The sequence below is a fragment of the Amphiura filiformis genome, chromosome 1 (assembly GCF_039555335.1).
Source record: "Amphiura filiformis chromosome 1, Afil_fr2py, whole genome shotgun sequence".
Taxonomy (NCBI): Eukaryota; Metazoa; Echinodermata; class Ophiuroidea; order Amphilepidida; family Amphiuridae; genus Amphiura; species Amphiura filiformis.
In genome coordinates, this window is record NC_092628.1 from 84,670,224 (window position 1) to 84,688,787 (window position 18,564).

Below are 18,564 nucleotides of genomic sequence, written 5' to 3' on the forward strand. Positions count from 1 at the left end.
GGTGGGGGTTTTTTTTTGGGGGTGGGGGTGGGGTTGAACACTTTGGAAAACTCGACCGAGGTTTTTAATAAATGCAAGCCCATATAATTTCGCGTGAATACTTATCATCCATTAGAAACTTCGGGCGATAGCGGGTATAGGAAAATAGTTGTGGATTTCTTTAATTTTATCTGCAAAATATTATCATTATGGATCAAACAAATGCAACTTATCTCTAAACAGATCTCTATAGGGCACGATACCATGATCAAAAACCGGTCTTATCTTTGCAAATATTAGTACAATGTCAAATTCAGTATCACAATTAAAGGGGGATAACCCCATTGGTTTAGGATATGGATTGTCTTACCTACCGCTACCGACCCTACTTACAATGTTAAATATCGCCTCCTTTATGCATCCATGTAAGAAACGAAAACATTTCTAGCGTTAATGTGAATAATTAGCATAATTTTGACGGACTAAGGGTCTTTTTATCTTTTCAGTTTCCGTAAGTCTATTGTTCAGATACGAAAACGCAAGTGATTCAGTAAATTTACTGTAATCTGACTTCATTGTTAACTTTGAAGTACCAATCAGCTTATTTCAATAGAGGCAGATGCCTATGTCAATAAAAGCGGAGAGACAAGACCGATATTTTTAATGGTCCAGCGCCCTCTCGTCTTTGCATTGCTAAATTGATCTATATTAATTTTACAAAATGTATGCCAATCCGAATGATAATGTTGAAAATAAGCCTTTAAATCACAAAAGGTCCGCTTATGAGCCTGTCGCGCCCCAATGCACTTGTGCAGGGCCACAGTGTCGCCCTTCCCTCGTATCAATGTCTATCTCCCTATTTTGCTTCCTCCTGCCCCCCCCCGTGATCAGGCTCCCCACTCCCTCCCCGGTCCCTACTCTCTCCTCTCGAGCTTTCTCTTTCTAGTCTTTCCGTCTCTCCCTCTCCTCTCTTTCTTCCTCGCCCCTCCCACTCTCACTTGTTCAGTCTCAAGTATTTCCCTCTCCCTCCCTCCCTCCCCCTCCCTTGCGAAATTTATCAGTATGATCCATGACCCCGTCCATGACTGAAAATAAGCTCTGCAAAAATAAACATTTCAAATAAACCCGAGTCTTGCATATAGGCCCAACCAATTATCAGATTAGCTTGCCATTGGTACGAATGAATAGAATACATTATCTTTGCTCCAATGCAATTCATTTGTAATGCATTTCAATATAAAACATGATTACCAAATCACCACTTGTACGCTCGTATCATCGCCAACATGAAAGACTTTTGCTTATAACTTGGCAACATGGTTAGTATATATTTCAATGCAAGACTTTTTTTACAAGCCACTTACGTCTAGGCGTAAGTGCATATACACCAAACACAAGTCAATTGAAGCCGTACAATTTACCGCGAATTTAGGACCGTAAAATTTAGACTCTTCTTTTGTCTAGATTAGCACCCAACCGCACATCTCAAGGTTTTATGTAAAAAATCAATATAACTTACCAAAACGAAAACTGAAATTCACGAGCTTTAAATTTTCAGTAACTAACAAAAGGCTGGAATAAAAGATTGGTCATACCTGGGAGACTACCACTTCAGAATAACAATGACTTACAAAAACTATTACGGATACGGAAACAGAAACTGAAAAGATAAAACGACGGTAAGGTAGTCTTGGCTTTTGTATTCAGGAATTTTGAGGTATCAAAATGTTTAGAATGTCATGACTATGATTCTTTTTGTTATGTCAGCGTGAAAAGTTAACGCGCAAGTTTTAAGTCGTGATATTTCATAGAGGGGTACTTAGTTTTTGTGATGTGTTTATATCATACATTATCTGATGGTTCAGTACAGTATTTGTGTGCTATAAATATATACATGTGATTTCATTGTTCACGGTCCATAAGAGCAACTCAAGCTTAAAATGGATTCAAATTTGTATGGAAAATATTGTCTCCTTGCAATAGTATGTATTGGCTATTATGCTGGAAATGTATATTCTAACCCTGCAGTATCCACTAGACAAGGCACTATAGTAGGTAAAAAGTTGTCATTTGAGGCACCGGAGTTGCAACTGAAAACATCAATCGATGCCTTCCTGGGTATACCGTATGCTGAGCCACCAGTAGGGCCTTTGCGTTTCAAACCTCCAATACCGAAAACATGGAGTGGCGAATTACAAGCAACAGCAGTGGGTAATAGATGCCAACAACCAGAAGAGAATTCATTACGTTTAGTTTTTGGTGGTCCTTTTGACGAAGATTGTCTTTTTTTGGACGTATTTGTTCCAACACCTAAGGTAGGTCTAAATGTATACCAGTCTCGATTAAATTTGTGCATATGTTTTTATCACAATCACGTAACACAATCTGTTACTACATTATTTTAATTGAATTCAGACAAGAGACCTATCCATTATAAATAAAAGTTATATTTCCATCAATTAGATAACATTATTAATAATGACAGATTGCTGCAAATTTTCTGCAAAGAAAATCAAAGTAAATGGAAACATATAAAGTATCCAATTAGGGACGCACCAATGATAAAGAAGATCACGGAAGTTTGCAAAAAGAGAGAGGTAATATAATAATACAAAATACGAACATGATATTTTTTAAAAGCCGATAAATGCTGCTGTAATGATATGGATACATGGTGGTGGTTATTTTGCTGGAGCCGGTCTTGTAGAAAACGTACACCCATCTCCATTGGTCGCTATCGGTGACGTCATAGTAGTCACTGTAAACTATAGACTAGGGGCGTTTGGATTCCTGTCTACAGGTAAGGAGAAGTTGTTCCTTTTCTTTGTCTGTCATTCATTCTGTTTTTGATTGGTTGTCTGCCTGTTTTAATTAGAATTTCAACATTGTTTTTAGCTTGCAAAGAAGATGACTCGATCAAGTTACTTGTGTTACCCGACATCCCTAGTTTTATTGGTAGTTCGACACCTCGAATTATCTTCGGGGTCCGACACCTCAAGTGCGTCCCGCTCAGAACCTGTTCGAACCCCCCAAATAACGCTTCAAGTTATCCCACACCTACAATTTTCATGTCAAAAATAGTTCAAAACTTAAGCTGACTTTATTTTCCAACGACCAACGACGCGCAATTTTTTTTAAACCCAAAAGAATGGATTGTTCTTTCACTGCTATAATAAAACATCTAGCTTATTAGTCGGATTTTAATCAATCCTCGCTGCATATTATGGACTGTACTAAAAGATGCCTTTCTTTTGTGACAACCTTCTTGTATGATCTTGTTTCCTTCAGAGGACAGTGCAGCCCCTGGTAACGTAGGCATGTTGGATCAAATAGAAGCAATGAAATGGGTACGGGACAATATCGCAGGTAAGTTGTCATGATACGAGTATTAGTTTTGTTCCAGACTATCGGGGCAAAGTGAAACACGAACAGAGTTATCAAAATCAAGGTTTATCACATCATAGGTTTAAAGACAAAGACAGCGTGAATTAACCCCCTGGCCACTGCTTGCCGATTTTCTCATCTAAGAACTATTTTGATTGGTTAGAAAGAGGGTTATATATCATGTTGTGACGATAATTCAGTCAATAATTGATTATTGATCATAGGGCAGAAAGCCATGAATAACCATTCATCAAGTGAACGTTTTTATATCCGATTCCGTGCATCAATTGCACTGAGTGAACCAATGATTTGTTTCTCCGTTAATAAATTCGTCACTCCTTGCTAGCCTTGCGACTGATGCACATCTACTCAACTTTGGTTCACGATGAATAGTTAGACTGGTAACATGATGACGATTCTAGTGTCATCATGTCTTGCACGTGATTCATATTAAATTATACTACTTATGTGATGTAACTCTGGTAAGGTTTTATATTAATTCATACACCTTGTATTTTGATCAGTTTAACGTAAATTCATAATAAATCCTATGATACGTAATTTCTGTTTCACCTTGTTCATTTAGAGATTGTCATTCCCGTTTCCGTTCATTCCCTCATCCCTTGGGACTCCAAATCTGGTACCTCGCTCTTCCTTCCCATGACTAATTCCCCAATTTAAATTCATAATAATCATATATTGAGCCAATCAGGAATGCAGTTGTAATGACGGGTAGCGTTGGTCAGATTGTCAGTATGTTTGGAATACGTTTCACCCACTTGATGTTAAGCATGATCTTTTTTAAATCATAAAATCATATTATGGGATTCATTAAGGCACATTATCATAAAGCAAGATGGAGTGGTGCCCATGATTACTAGGTTGACACACAGCTCTGGCATGAACGAAACGGGGTATCCACAGGTATAATCTCCGTAATACACTTCTATGTATGTTATGTAACTCACAGCATAACGCAGAGTAATTTTAACAATACTTTAATGTTTAGCAGCATGGATACTGATATTGGACTCTGTCATTCTTGACATTAATTTGCTTAAAAAGTTACCTTTCTCAGAGTCTTAGCAGCGACGTAGCTTGCGATACCATCACGGCGTCTTCATTCAGCGTAGTGTTTACAATCCTCCGGTCACCTGACCACCCGATGGGTGGTTAAGTGTCAGCAGATCATTGTAGATGGCGGGCAGGTCGTATCCGGCGTCCCTGTTGAGTGTAGATTTTAGTGTCTTTATCTTTATGGCTTCCCTGATCTTTCTGTTCCAGAACCGATCCTCCCTGCCAATGACTTCCACATCGTCCATTCTGATGTCATGTTTGTGATAAGCTTTGTGATCAGCTTTGTGACTGCTGTTCGGGGGATGGTGGTTCTAGTGTGTTCTTTGAACCGGGTGCCTAGAGTTCTACTTGTCTCGCCAACATAAGTGTTCTCACATTCGGGGCAGCTAATTTTGTTGGTGTTGGGGGTCTTGTCCTTCGGATGAACTAGAAAGGATCTGATGGTATTGACCGGTTTGTGGTAAGCATTGACCCCGTGGTCACGGAAAATGTAGGATAACTTCTCAGAAAGTCCTTGCGATCTTTCTTTTTCTTTGGTTTGGGGGTTTTGAATATCCAAGTCTTATAGCCGTTTGCCTTGAGTGCATATTTAACGTGGCTAGCTTCCTGTTGTTTGTCCTCGTCTGTGGTGACCAATTTGTCCACTCTATCCATCAGTGTTCTGACCACCGACCTTTTATGCTCCAGATGGTGGTTCGAGTCAAAGTTCAAGTATTGGTCAGTGTACGTTGGTTTGCGGTATATGGTGACTTTGGTGCTACCGTCATCCTCAACGTGGATACAAGTGTCTAGGAAGGGGAGTTTACCCTCTTGTTCAGGTTCGTTGGTGAATTTAATGTTCTTGTCGAGACTATTGATGTGCGCTGTAAAACCATCAATGTCATATTCATGGATGAGGATGAACGTGTCATTGACATAACGAAACCATTTCCACGGGGGGGGAGTGGCCGTAAGAAGAGCCTTGGTCTCAAAACGCTCCATGTACAGATTGGCTACAATGGGGGAGACTGGGGAACCCATCGCCACACCATGGGTTTGTTTGTAGTATTGTCCTTTGTATACGAAGTAAGTGGTATTGAGGTAAAAAATGAGGAGTTCCAGGATATGGTTGATTTTGAGAGGAGTGCGATCCTTTAGCGTGGCGTCCTTCTCCAGCTTATCATTGACTGCTTCAATCGCGTCCGGTATGGGTATACTTGTGAACAGGGCAGAGACATCAAAATATATCAGCTTTTGTCCCGGTGGTACTTCTTAGTTCTTAAGTTTGTCCACGAACTCACCACTGTTGTGAATGTGGTGTTCAGTATTATGGATTTTGGGAGTGCCGTACACTTTAGGAACTTCCTCGGTTATTGGGTAGATTTTATGTTTGATGTCTTGAGGAATAGGGCCCGTGTGTTGCCATTCGCGTATAATGCCAATCAACTCGCGTTTGTATGCTGGCATAGGATCTTTGGCTAGCTTTTGGTATGTGGTTTGATCATTGAACAAAGACTCCATCTTATCTTCATAGTCACTGGTATTAAGCACTACTGTGGCTCGACCTTTGTCGGCCGGTAAGATCGTGATCTTATCATCTTTTTTCAAGTCAAACAGAGCTTTATGCTCACCTTTATTGATGTTACTGGGTGGCACTTTAGATTTACGAAGGCACTTAACAACATCCGCTCTGGATTATAAGCGTTAGCGCCCTAAAAGCAACACATTTTCATGTATAGTACAATTATTTTTTCAACATTTTTTATACTTTTCAAATTTGTTCCGCCCTTTTTTCTTTACTAATTCTTTTTGCCGCCCCTTCTTCTTCCGCCGCCACTTCGTTTGCCGCCCCTTCTTCTTCCGCCGTCCCTACGTTTTGGACGCCCCTTGCTTTAACCCCGGTGGGTTGGCGCCCCCAAAGCCCCCCCCCCCCCCAAATACGCGCATGCATACCACTTCCGTGTTTACGATGTAATCTGTCATCGGAATTTCCCGCGGCGTAACAGCGTAGTTGAGACCTTTTTCTAGCACAGATTTCTTATTATCACTCAGTATTCTGTCCGATTTATTGATGACCCGTCTATTATTATCTATGTCATTCTCTTCCGCTCAATGTTTGAGCAAAAACTCTTTCTTGACTGTCACCAATTTACCGAATTTCTCACGTTGTTTACATTTCACTTTGTCAAATTCCTTACTGCGCATGCGCGAGAGATGTTGTTCTACTTCCTGTTTCTCTTGATCGCTTATGGCGGTAAAAAAATTGGTTTCCAAATTCTGCAGCTCGTCTTGTAATTTTGATATCGTAAACGAGCAATTTCTGATCCTAATATCCAAAAGTTGTTTCTCAGCTTTGTGGATTATTTTATTAGCGTTGATTCCTGTGACTGCGGATTTCAATTTTATGCTGCGGGGAGTGATGGACCTTGGCGCATCTGATATTCGGGTCCGTGTTTTCGTAAAATAGCAGCATGGATACTGCTATTGGACTTTTGTCTGGTGATTTGTAACCTTTTTAAAGAAAACGTGTCAAAATTAGACATAAATGGAAATAACCACAACGATTAAATGATAAATCATACAGCCAATGTTTTATTGCTGTAGTTTGTTAGCTCTGTTTGGGCATTATATATATGTATACATATACTAAATACAACTTTTTGGCTTGGTCTTTAAAAACGTGGACAGTTTTGTATGTTTGTCCCCCTAATTCAATTATCATGGTATATGGATTATCAACCCCTGTGGAATAGGAAGATACATAATTACAGTTGCAGCGTGGTTTATAAATTAGTTTCTTTCTTCATGATTTTCACAAATATGGGCCCAAACAGCTCTACTCCATGACTCCTCTATTTCGCCATAAATGCTGGAATTTTTTAATAACGCACTCGTCAACATTAAGACATTTTTTCAAGATATTTCAACATGCAGTGTAAAGATTCTGATATTATAACATCCTATTTTTCCCAGATTTTGGTGGTAGTCCGGACCGAGTAACGATTTTTGGAATGAGTGCTGGTGGTTCTAGTGTTAGTTTGCAGACGCTGTCTCCGTTAAGTCGTGGACTTTTTTCAGGAGCAATAATGCAGGTACCGTATTCATTGGGAATCCTTTTACTCCTACTTAATACCCGAATACACAATAGGACAAAAAGGTACGAAGAAAATTCCAATTTCCTCGGGAGTAAGCTAATCTTGGCCACTGGCGCAAACGTATTATATAATAAATTGAACATAAAACTGATCAACTGGACTCATATTTATTTGAGATGCTACAGTATCGCACCTTATCCAAGGTGCATCTTCAGGCCGTCTGATGATCTGGCGGCAAAAGGTCGTGGATCTTGAGTCGAACTTCTTAGGAATGTTCTTGATGACAGAATTGTAAACCCCCGCCAAGTTATGGCGCAGACCGCCTCCCCTGTTTAGTGAAGGTTGTTCTTTCTTAACGTAGATTGCTTCTGTGACGCCCCTTTCAAACCACCTGCGTTCTCTGTCTAAAATCACAACATCTTTGTTTTCAAAAGTGTGATGTGTACTGTCCAAATACGTGAACACGGCTGGATCCCCGCAACTAGTACTAGCACGTCTATGCTGGTACATGCGTTTGGCTAATGTCTGTTTGGTTTCACCTATGTACATTGTACAAGTCCTGGCAATCAGCGTCCTTGCATTGTATTGTGTAAACTAAATTGCTTTGTTTGTCCTTAGGAGGCTTGTCTTTGGGTGAACCAACTTCTGTCTCAAGGAGTTAGTTGGTTTGAACGAAGTGTTTCAGACAGTTCAGACACGTAGGGGATGGTGATGTTCTTTCGTTCAACCGGTGTATCGTCGCTTCTCATGTCACGAGTGTTGGATTCTTTGGCAGCTTTGTTGACAGAAAGTCCACTTGCGATACCCGCACACACCCAACGCTGATTTCAGATGATCCTGTTCTTCTTCCTTTAGGGTCTCATTAGAAGAGATGGTGTCTGCTCTGTGAAACAGGATGCGAATAACTCCCAGCTTGTGTACTAAGGGGTGGTGTGAGTCGAACAGTAAGTACTGATCTGTATGCGTGGGTTTGCGGTATACAGATATTGAAACTTTACTGTCGTTTGCGACATGAACCGAACAGTCCAGGAAGGCAAGTTTTCCTTCTTGATAGGTTCTTGGGTAAACTTGATGTGCTCGTTCACACCATTATTATGTTCAAAGAAGGGGGTAAGCTGATCTTTCCTTAGCTTCGACTTAGCTTCCTTAGCTCCCGGGTATCGTCGACGTAGCGAAACCAGTGCGATGGTGGCGTGCCAGTAAACGAATCTAGAGCTGTGCGTTCAAACTGTTCAATGAACAAATTAACCACGATCGGTGACACAGGTGAACCCATCGCGCAACCATGGCGCTGTCTATAAAATTTGCCATTATAGATGAAATAAGTAGTGTTCAAACACAGTTCCAATAATCCGCACACTTGCGATACACTAAGTTCTGTTCTATCCTTCCAGGTGTTATCCTTCTCCTTGGGTGGTACACATGTAAATAATGCCGACACATCATACGAATTATAGTTGCTCGATTTTTTGATAAATAAAAAAAATATGTTATTAATCATGATGAACGCATTCAGTTGAACACGAAGATTTACAGATACTTATCACAATTCAATAAATGGTCATGAAAAAGGTTTAAATAATTAGTGACAGTAAAAAATAAAGTATACGTTATATTATTGAATGTAACATATTTATAATTGTGATTCTCACTTATTGAACAATTGGGATATACCAGTTTATTGATCGCGAAACCCAGAGTCAAAAATTACTTGGGCAAACAGAGTTAGTACGGTGACTGAAAAGATCAGATGTGGACAATCAATAAATTGTGTACAAGTAGTAATAGGGCATTTAGAGACCAATACCTTGGGCTTTTCGAGACGTTATCGATACCTTAGGTCTTTAGAGATGTTTCCGATCCTTTGGACCTTTAGAGACGTTCCCGATAAAATCTTTTTCGACGTTCCCGATACCTAAAGTCTTTTTCGAAGTATGCGAGGTCTTAGTCTTTTTCGACGTTCTCGCGTAATCTTAAATTGTGTAGAATATTGTTTTCGTGTTTGGTGTAGAATATTTGTTTCTTGATTAGTGGGTATTAGTGGGTCGATAAACATGTCAGGAAAATATGGATAGGAACGATAAATCTGTCTACGGTGAAGATGTAGCTTGTGAAACGACAAGTGGAAAGAAAGTCACGTCTTCGGGGAATGGAACGATAATGACGACGACTCATCTTATTACAACGACCAGCTGGTTATATTGGCCGCTGAACATTCGGATCGTCAAACAGATAGTAAAGGTGAAAAGAAAAGAGATGGTTTAGGAAATGACAATCGGTCTTGGAGAAGGAGGGAAAGCGCTATGGAACAGAAACCTATATCGACCAATCGAGAGATGCTACAGATCCATATTTCGGACCTTGAGGGTCGTCAGATCGTGGTTCAAATCTCCAGAGATAAAATCTATGTGAACATTACAGATTATTACAAACGCGACGTCACCCAAAATAGGTTACCCGGTCATAAAGGTATCAATTTGACTTTGGATCAGTGGCTCGCTTTGAAAGACGCCTCGCCAAAGACAGACCGCGCCGGGCAAGCATTGATGAACCAGGAGGCATAATGAAATAAATAAAAAACATTTAACTCAATCTTATTTTAGGAATGGGTGTATAAAAGAGCAGAAATGTAAGCGAAACAACTGTACAGTGATTTAATTTTCTTTAAAAACCGTGGTTTTTCTTTTTTAAATTCTTCATAGTATAGTAACAAAAGAGAAACATAAGATGCGTGAAATTTTTTGCGTCTTTTTTTACTTTAACTAGAAGTTTCCAGATAATATCGTCAACTCAAATGCGCTTTAATCATCGCTTTCTTCAGCATGTTTCATCTCCTCATCATCGTCATCTTGTTGGAAAAGACCGGCAAACTTAGGTTCGATGTTTAGCTAACACTATTTTCAGTGCTTTGCGTGTGGCCATGCCTTTATCTGTATTCTCTTTGATTTTGGCCTCTATATCCTGATGAGTGTCGAAGTCTTTTAGATGAACGCTACGATTTCCCGTAGTTGTCGAAGCTTATCTATGCCATTCTCGGTATGTGGTATTTAACTATTACTACTTGCACAAGTTAATACAAATCAGAGTTCTATGTATAAACAGTGATAAATGTAATAGCCAGAGTATGCAAAATGAGCATCTGATACGCCAAATACCATTCTTAAAATACCACGTTGTTGTTGCTGATTACAACACAGATATAGCAGTCAACATTTGGTAAGATTTATCAGAGTTTGTCAATTAAAACAAATAACTTCCACCGTGTCTCCACTGATTGATTCTGATTTATGCGCATAGTGAACTATTTTAAATGTACTCCAATTTGGTGCAGCAATATTAGTATTTCATAAACTACAATTATTTGTCTTCTTTTCTGGTCAATGTATCTCGACAGAGTGGTACGGCGGCAGCTAAGTGGGCATATAGCAGGACTCCTGGCTCATACAAGAAGAAAGCTTCTTATATTGGATCTCTTCTGGGATGTCAACAAGCATCAAACGAAGAACTTATTCAATGTCTACAAGATATACCGGCTATTGACATTGTAAAAGTAACGCCACAGGTGAGTATTGTGGTGTAGCTTTATCAAACATGTCCTCAAATATTGTCTTTCGCTTGAATGTGTGCAAAGGATCAGGTACATGATGGCCCCATAATACTTATTAGCAGAAGTCACGTGGTGGTTGTTTGAGCACGGCCACTCCCCGGGGCCACTCGGTCACGTCTGATAATAGACTCAAGAAACTACTTCCATTCCGTTAAATGGTGGTTAAAAGAACCGTTCAGGTTTGCCATGATAGACATACTTATGGTCACTTTAGAATTTAAGCATAATAGGCGTATTTGATATTTTTATCATCAACCACCGCCGAAAGTTTTTATTATCACAAAGAGGCTAATGCCACATACGTAACAAACCACCTTAATCAGACACACTATGCGTGTCCTTTACGTGCAGGAAAGAGACTGCGCCTCATGACATCGCTGATTAAGTTAGAAGTGATAGAAGTGTCGTGTTGTAAATCTGAAATATTCTTGATCATGGTGATATAAAACAATTCAAACAGATACTAACTGTAATCACTTGGTTAAAGATGTATTTATTCCACTTCATCTTGCTCTTCGTGACTAACATTGCAACCATCATACTTATAGATAGTTAATATTTGTGTATCATCCAATCAAGATATTCTTTTAATACTTTGATCCAACTTATATCCAAGATATTAACAGCATATTAATCAGTAATGTTAAATAAAATATCTTTCTCTTTATTAGGTTGGCGATCGCGTGGAAAACGACAATGACATGACATTTTTCGGTCCTACTATTGATGGTCATTTTTTGCTTGATCACGCGGCTGAGCTTCTTACCAAAGGTTTGATCCATGATAACATCAATGCCATAGTCGGCGAGACAGCAGACGATGGCATGTTTTTAACTTTGATAAGCTTCTTCTCCCAGCAAAGGCCACACATCAATGCCGAAACTTTCCACAGTTATCTCAAAGACATAACAATGTCAGATTCCGTCATTGAATCTGTGATCAAGACGTTTTACTTAGATAATCGTGGCTTTGATTACTCGGACAGAAACTATTTGGACGATTTGAACAAAATACTAACGGATGTCTACTTTTTATGCCCTGGTAACATGGTAACAGAAGCACTAGCAAAGGCTGGTCGTCAGGTTTATAGATATCGCCTTAATCACGTCTCGTCCATGACGTATTTTAATACAACATGGGAAGGTGCTATACATTGTTCGGATTTGCTTTTTACTTTTGGGGCTCATTTCAATAAAGGCAGCGATATAAGATTGTCAGAGGAGGAAGTTGATATGACGGTCAAAGTTATTCGGTATTGGTCAAACTTCGCCAAATCTGGGTTAGTTGAATTCTTATACTGATATAAAGTCATTAAAGTCATTAAACAGATAAACTTATTTCCATGGTATGTGCCAGATGCTACTGGAGCGAACAAATTGCAAACGTGAAAGCATGATATGATAAAGATAATATCGGACATCAAAATAAAGCTAGAATAAAAGTACGTTCGTCAGCACTTTTTTTCTTATCACGCGAGAGAAACTATCGAATTCGGCATGTACACCGCTAGTAGTAGACACTGAGAACAGCAATTTACATTCTTCAGAGACTGTTACTTAATACATGTTTCATATGACATGATTTATGCAATATAGACATGATGTGATCAAATCGGCCTATAATATAACTATTGATCTCTTGGTTGTGCATTTGGGCAAAATATTTTGTACAGAAAATGTCTCTCCTTTGATATTTTAAGAGGTAGAGGACAGATAGATCTTTAAGGTGTCCAGTGCAGGTATATTTTTGTAAACTTAGAAGGGTTAAACCCACAAACACGCTACCCAACTGAGGTTTACATTCCAATATTCTCCAAATATTTAGACGCTTGTGCTGTTCTTGTTTTCAGCAATCCAAACTTGGCATCTGTAGATGACGAACTAACATCTCGTGACAAACATACTCAATGGCCACAGTTTACCATTGAAGAGCCGGCTTTTAAGGACTTGTCTCTAAGCATGCGCAATGGGAACGCTCTAAAGGCAAAGGAGTGTGCTCTCTGGAATGATGTCATTCCCAGACTCAATATTTTGATAGGTGAGGTTATCAAGGCAATATACAATGCTGATTATTAATCTTGTTTTGCCTCGCACCCAAGTGGCGGGGATGTGAACATGGGGCTTGCGATGCTCATAGAATCCTAGCAATAATCCATGCGTATCGATATGAAAATTCCCCTGCCTTATATTGCATTTGTAGGACCTATTGCATTGCATATCGCATAGAGACGGCCTGTAATCAGTGGACTTCGGTTGTATATATAAATGCGCATATATAAATGCGCACGTGACATCTACAAGTCGCCATACCGTATTAAACGATATAAGGTACCCGGATGTACATAAACTCCCCGTGCAAAAGTATAGGGGAAAATGACAGGTCGCAAGGAAAATTGCTTTTGCAAAATAGTGGCATTGATTGCAAAGGGTAAAATAACTGGACCCGAAAGATAAACTCTTTATTAACGTTTTCCATCACGGAAAAAAAAATTAACTACGGAAAAGCTAGATATAGCTGATTTACAAACTTATATTTCATAATTTCCGTGCTAAATGGGCGTGCCAATTGGCCATATCTATGACGTAGTGCTGGTTTCATACTATCATGCTGCTAGCTGCCGAGCGGCGTGACACACGCGCATTGTAGACAAACAGACACAATCAAGACTTGTGAATGGCTGATAAGTCATGCCTCTTGTCGCAACGGCATGAAAGTATGAAAGGGACAAGGTCAGAACTGTGCAGGCGGCGGATGACATGATCGAGCCGGCAACTTGTGAAACCGCCCGGCCGTATGGCATTTTCCAATATAGAGGGTATTCATTACTACGTCATTGGTGTGATTGCTCATGCATACAATTCCTCCACATAGGCTGTTTAGCTTATTCATGAAAGTGGCCTCTTGACATGATATAACAGTAACCTTTATGTCATTAGTGAGGCCCACTTACAATGTTCAACACAAAGTGAACAATGCTATAACTTGGAGGACAAACAAACGAACACCGCCAAATTCGACTGACGTGTACAACGTGGGAAGCTATGGGGAAATTGAAGACTCGCTCTCTGATCATGCATGTGTTTATGGTTCGGTTAGCGGTTACTTAGCAACTCTCGTTCCGCTTGGGTTTATTGCATACACTCTATAGTCGGTTAATTTTGTGGGGTTCATTATCGAACCCCAACGGTTTTAGCTTGTATTTATATTATTTATCAACATAGGCCTATTTGTTTGTGATATTTCAAGCGTTTTAAAATTTCAAAATAATCCCATTCAATTACACGGTTGACGATGAAAATTTACTGAATTTAGAGAATGCAATTCGGCCACCACCTGGAACTGTGGTCGCAATTTCAGTGATTGATAGTGAGGTAACACGAACATGGCACTGGCCATCTGGTCACGTGCGCATTTATATATGCGCATTTATATATACAACCGAAGTCCACTGGAAATATGGCACCGTAGGCAGGTAGCATCCAACGCCACGTTAGTATAAAGTGTAGTGCTGTCGAAGACTAATTTTAAATCACTCTCATTGCATTACCACTGCGTATGAATCTGCAAATTCCAAACCTATTTTTATTTCCAGATGATCTTAAAAGATGCAAAAGTGAGCGTCGTTGGTCAAGAGAGACAACGTGCGGAGCAGATGAGACATCCTGTAATGGAAATGAGATGGACGAGACAACAGAAAAACAACACCCGTGACGGAAATAAACTTTTTTTAAATTGTTGCTCGTCTCACTGAACGCAAGATACAAAGTTTAACTGAATTTATCAAATAATTATTACATTCATTCAAAATTCGATTTGTAATTTCTTTTTTTCCCACTGCTGCTACAATCAATGAAAAACTAGTTGGTACACTTTGACAATATGTTGGAACTCTACAATTGCCGCTCTGCTAATTCAGTGAAATTAGGATAACTATGTTGATGTACAAACCTTCACATTTCCTCTTCCCTCTCCCATCCTCCCTCAACCAATGTTGGGAGCCCAGTGTCAAGATTGCTTTCATCAACATTGAATTTGGGGATGGGAGATGGGCGGCGATTTACAGTTAATATGCCAGATTGGCCAATATTTCTTTTATTGTCTGAGCGAAATGCTAAATATAACATCCCTGGATAACATCTTTATTTCGTTTTTGGCTTTTAACTCCAGAGAGGATTATTGTAAAAACTTGTGGGCTTTATGATCAATGTCAAAATCATTTAGGACGATTTTGTTTTTAAAATAAGGGCAAAAAGAAACGAAAAGTAACATTAGGTGCGCATTTACATATACAATTAATTATCTAATTACAGAAAGGAACACGGAAACAAACAACGTACACTATAGTTCATATATATATTTGCCCCTTTGCATTATGGGTAGATCCAGGAATTTCACTTCGATGAAATAGATACATACACGAACATTCCGTAAGTTTGTACTACAACATACTGCAGTTACCATGGTTACTGTCCGTTTTCCTATACACAATACACAGTGCTCTTTCCCATTGACGCGTGACCTCTACAAATAGCCTACGTTAAAAGTATGGGGATGTGCCTAGTTAACGTCGCTGTGTGAAAAATAACCGGCCAATATTAAAAGTACTCTTCTAAAGTTCTAGAAAATATAGTTTTGTAACATGTCCTAAATTTTTAGCTAATTTAGATTTTTGGAAATATGCGTACTTTGGTGCTTTAGTTAATGTTATAGGTAATAGTACATTGCCTAGTTAACGTCGCTGTGTGAAAAATAACCGGCCAATATTAAAAGTACTCTTCTAAAATTCTAGACAATATAGTTTTGTAACATGTCCTAAATTTTTAGCTAATTTAGATGTTTGGAAATATGCGTACTTTGGTGTTTTAGGAAGGATATGTAAACGACAGATAACACCAAAAAATATGAAGAAATTATTTCCAAACCGTGTTAAGTCTGCAAACCACCATGTTTCTTATTTTCAAGAACGCTGGTTAACAATAAGCACGTATTGTCTCATTTCGTAAACAAAGACCACACACAATTGTTCTCTAGCGCTCGCTTTATAATCGTTCACCCAACTGAAAGTATAATCCTAGCTCATTGCTCCATTGTACGTGTAAAGCAGACACATATGTTGTGTATATTTAACCAGAGAAGATATGATTTATTCAGTTGAGCTGTTTTCAATGAGTGTTATCTTGGTTTAATAGCTTTTAATGGGGTTTAAGTCCTGCAAAGGTCGAGTTGAATTCTACTGTAGACATGACTGCATCATGATATAATTTTAACAGCATACTGATACCGGGACTGATACTCCTTTATGATATTCCTGCTACGTGTACGCTTAAAATAAGATGTAAGTGAATTACGGTGCGTGGACCGCTCGGTGGACCGTGCGTTTATACGGCGTTAAAAAAGGCGTTCTATATTACTAGTCTTGGTTCCAAGCTGGACTGTGTTCATTCGTCATGAAGGAGAAAAAGGCGGATGGAACAAAGACTAACATCTGATCTGGTCAATAGAGGGCGACGCGCTTGAAATTTAATGGTCACCGGACCCTATGCCTACTTCAATACAGCATGCTTTTGATTTTGACTAAAAACCTAGGTTAACATACTGCTTAAAATAAATTGTATTTCAGTTCTTCCCAAATATTATGGTTGCCAAAAAAACATAAGGTTTGGTAGATTAAGAGCCATAACATCCATATATCATGATTTTACTTTCAAAATGAGACAATTTATAAATGTGTATTAATGCGATTCACGCGATTCCTGCATTACGATATGAATAGAATACAGAGATTGAAGTGTAAGTACACTTCGTGTAAATAAGTAGTAATCTGTGAAAATTAGGAATTTTTGTGTTTAGCTTATTTTCTTTACCTTAAAGATGACAACAATAGTATGTGCATATCTGATGTTGATAATTGAATGTAAACATGAACGTTTTGAGTCATTGTCTCCTAAAAAGGGGCAATCACTTTTTTTGTAATGTGTTAGGTATTATTATCATTATGGATCAAATGCAACTTATCTCTAAACAGATCACTATAGGGCAATTGCACGATACCATGTTTATGACCAAAAACCGGTCTTATCTTTGCAAATATTAGTTCAATGTCAAATTCAGTATCACAATTAAAGGGGGATAACCCCATTGGTTTAGGATATAAATTATCTTCCCAACCGACCCTACTTACAATGTTAAAGGCCTTTATGCATTCATGTAAAAAACGAAAATGTGAATAATTAGCATAATACGTTGGTACGCGCCGATTGCATTGTGGTCCCGCAACCCGTGTTGCTGCACCAAAATTGCCTGTGGCAATTACGTCCCAGTAACACAATGAAGAATGACGACAATTGAGCACAAATAACCATGACGTCATTTCCACAGGTAATTACGGCAACGGTAGCACGACATTGGTCATATTGATTATTGGCGGCAATTTGATTTTCAGTTTGATACATGCTGAAGTGAACGGCCGTTTTCAATTATTTATACAACTTGTGAGCCTTTGTAAGTTTATAACTCCTCTGTTATACACATCACAGGCGGCATACAGGGTGTAACAATAAAATTTGTACAATTTTGAAAATAGAATTACACAAGTATGCAGCCTATTTTTTGGTTTGATATTAATATGTCTATCAAGATAATTTCTTTAGCCACCAGAAAAGCTTTGTTCCAATAAAATCGTAGGTATACAAGTGAAGTTATAGCCAATTATGTAACCTAGTCTTAAAACCGCTTGGGCCACTTTTGTCTAAGTGTTACAAAAGTGACTGAATAGAGTTGAACCACAGACCAGTTGGACGGTGCTCTTATGATAGGTCATTTAAACAATGGGGTATTCGAAGTGGTAGAAATGATTACATAATAGAATATCTCCCTGGGTTTTTGAAAGTCACAACTAAGCACTGACATAACAACCTCATTTACTAGAAATCGTGGCTGCAGCTCAACACCTTCAACCCCAATTCACATTGGAAGAGTGTATTTTTATGGTTGTGACATTCGGTAGCACATGGAGTCAAGCAGAAACCATATGATTGTTTATAGCTCATTTTCCAAACTCACGTCTTCCTTCAAGAAGTATGTAAAATTTGTTTACAGAAATGCTGGCAATAGTGGTCGCCCCATAACAGCTAGAAGCCCAGCTGAACTTAATTTCGAATTTTTATTGTTTTGTACTTAATGGGTGCTAAAATTATGAGGATATGAGAAATTACTTTATATAAGATAATTTGAAAGAAATTTCATGACTTCATTTATAGAATTTAAAGAAATATCATATTATTTATTAAGTTCATGTTAATTATATGAAGAAACACCACTTATTTTTCTTTTATGATAAGCACAATCTATGCGGTTCAAACTTGATTTACGCTAACATGACAAAAGTGGCCCAACACGTTTTCTGGACGATTTAATTAATCGGACATAACTTTTGAACCCAAG

At 38.7% G+C, this 18,564-nt stretch overlaps 1 protein-coding gene across 1 annotated transcript; it reads left to right on the forward strand.

Moving 5' to 3' along the window:
* The first annotated feature begins 1,919 nt into the window (after positions 1–1,919).
* LOC140163719 (acetylcholinesterase-like) lies at positions 1,920–14,832 on the forward strand. Its single transcript, XM_072187036.1, has 8 exons — positions 1,920–2,294; positions 2,620–2,779; positions 3,268–3,345; positions 7,393–7,511; positions 10,909–11,076; positions 11,793–12,400; positions 12,971–13,158; positions 14,714–14,832. The coding sequence occupies exons 1-8, from the start codon at positions 1,920–1,922 to the stop codon at positions 14,830–14,832; spliced, it is 1,815 nt and encodes a 604-aa protein (XP_072043137.1).
* The last annotated feature ends 3,732 nt before the right edge of the window (positions 14,833–18,564 follow it).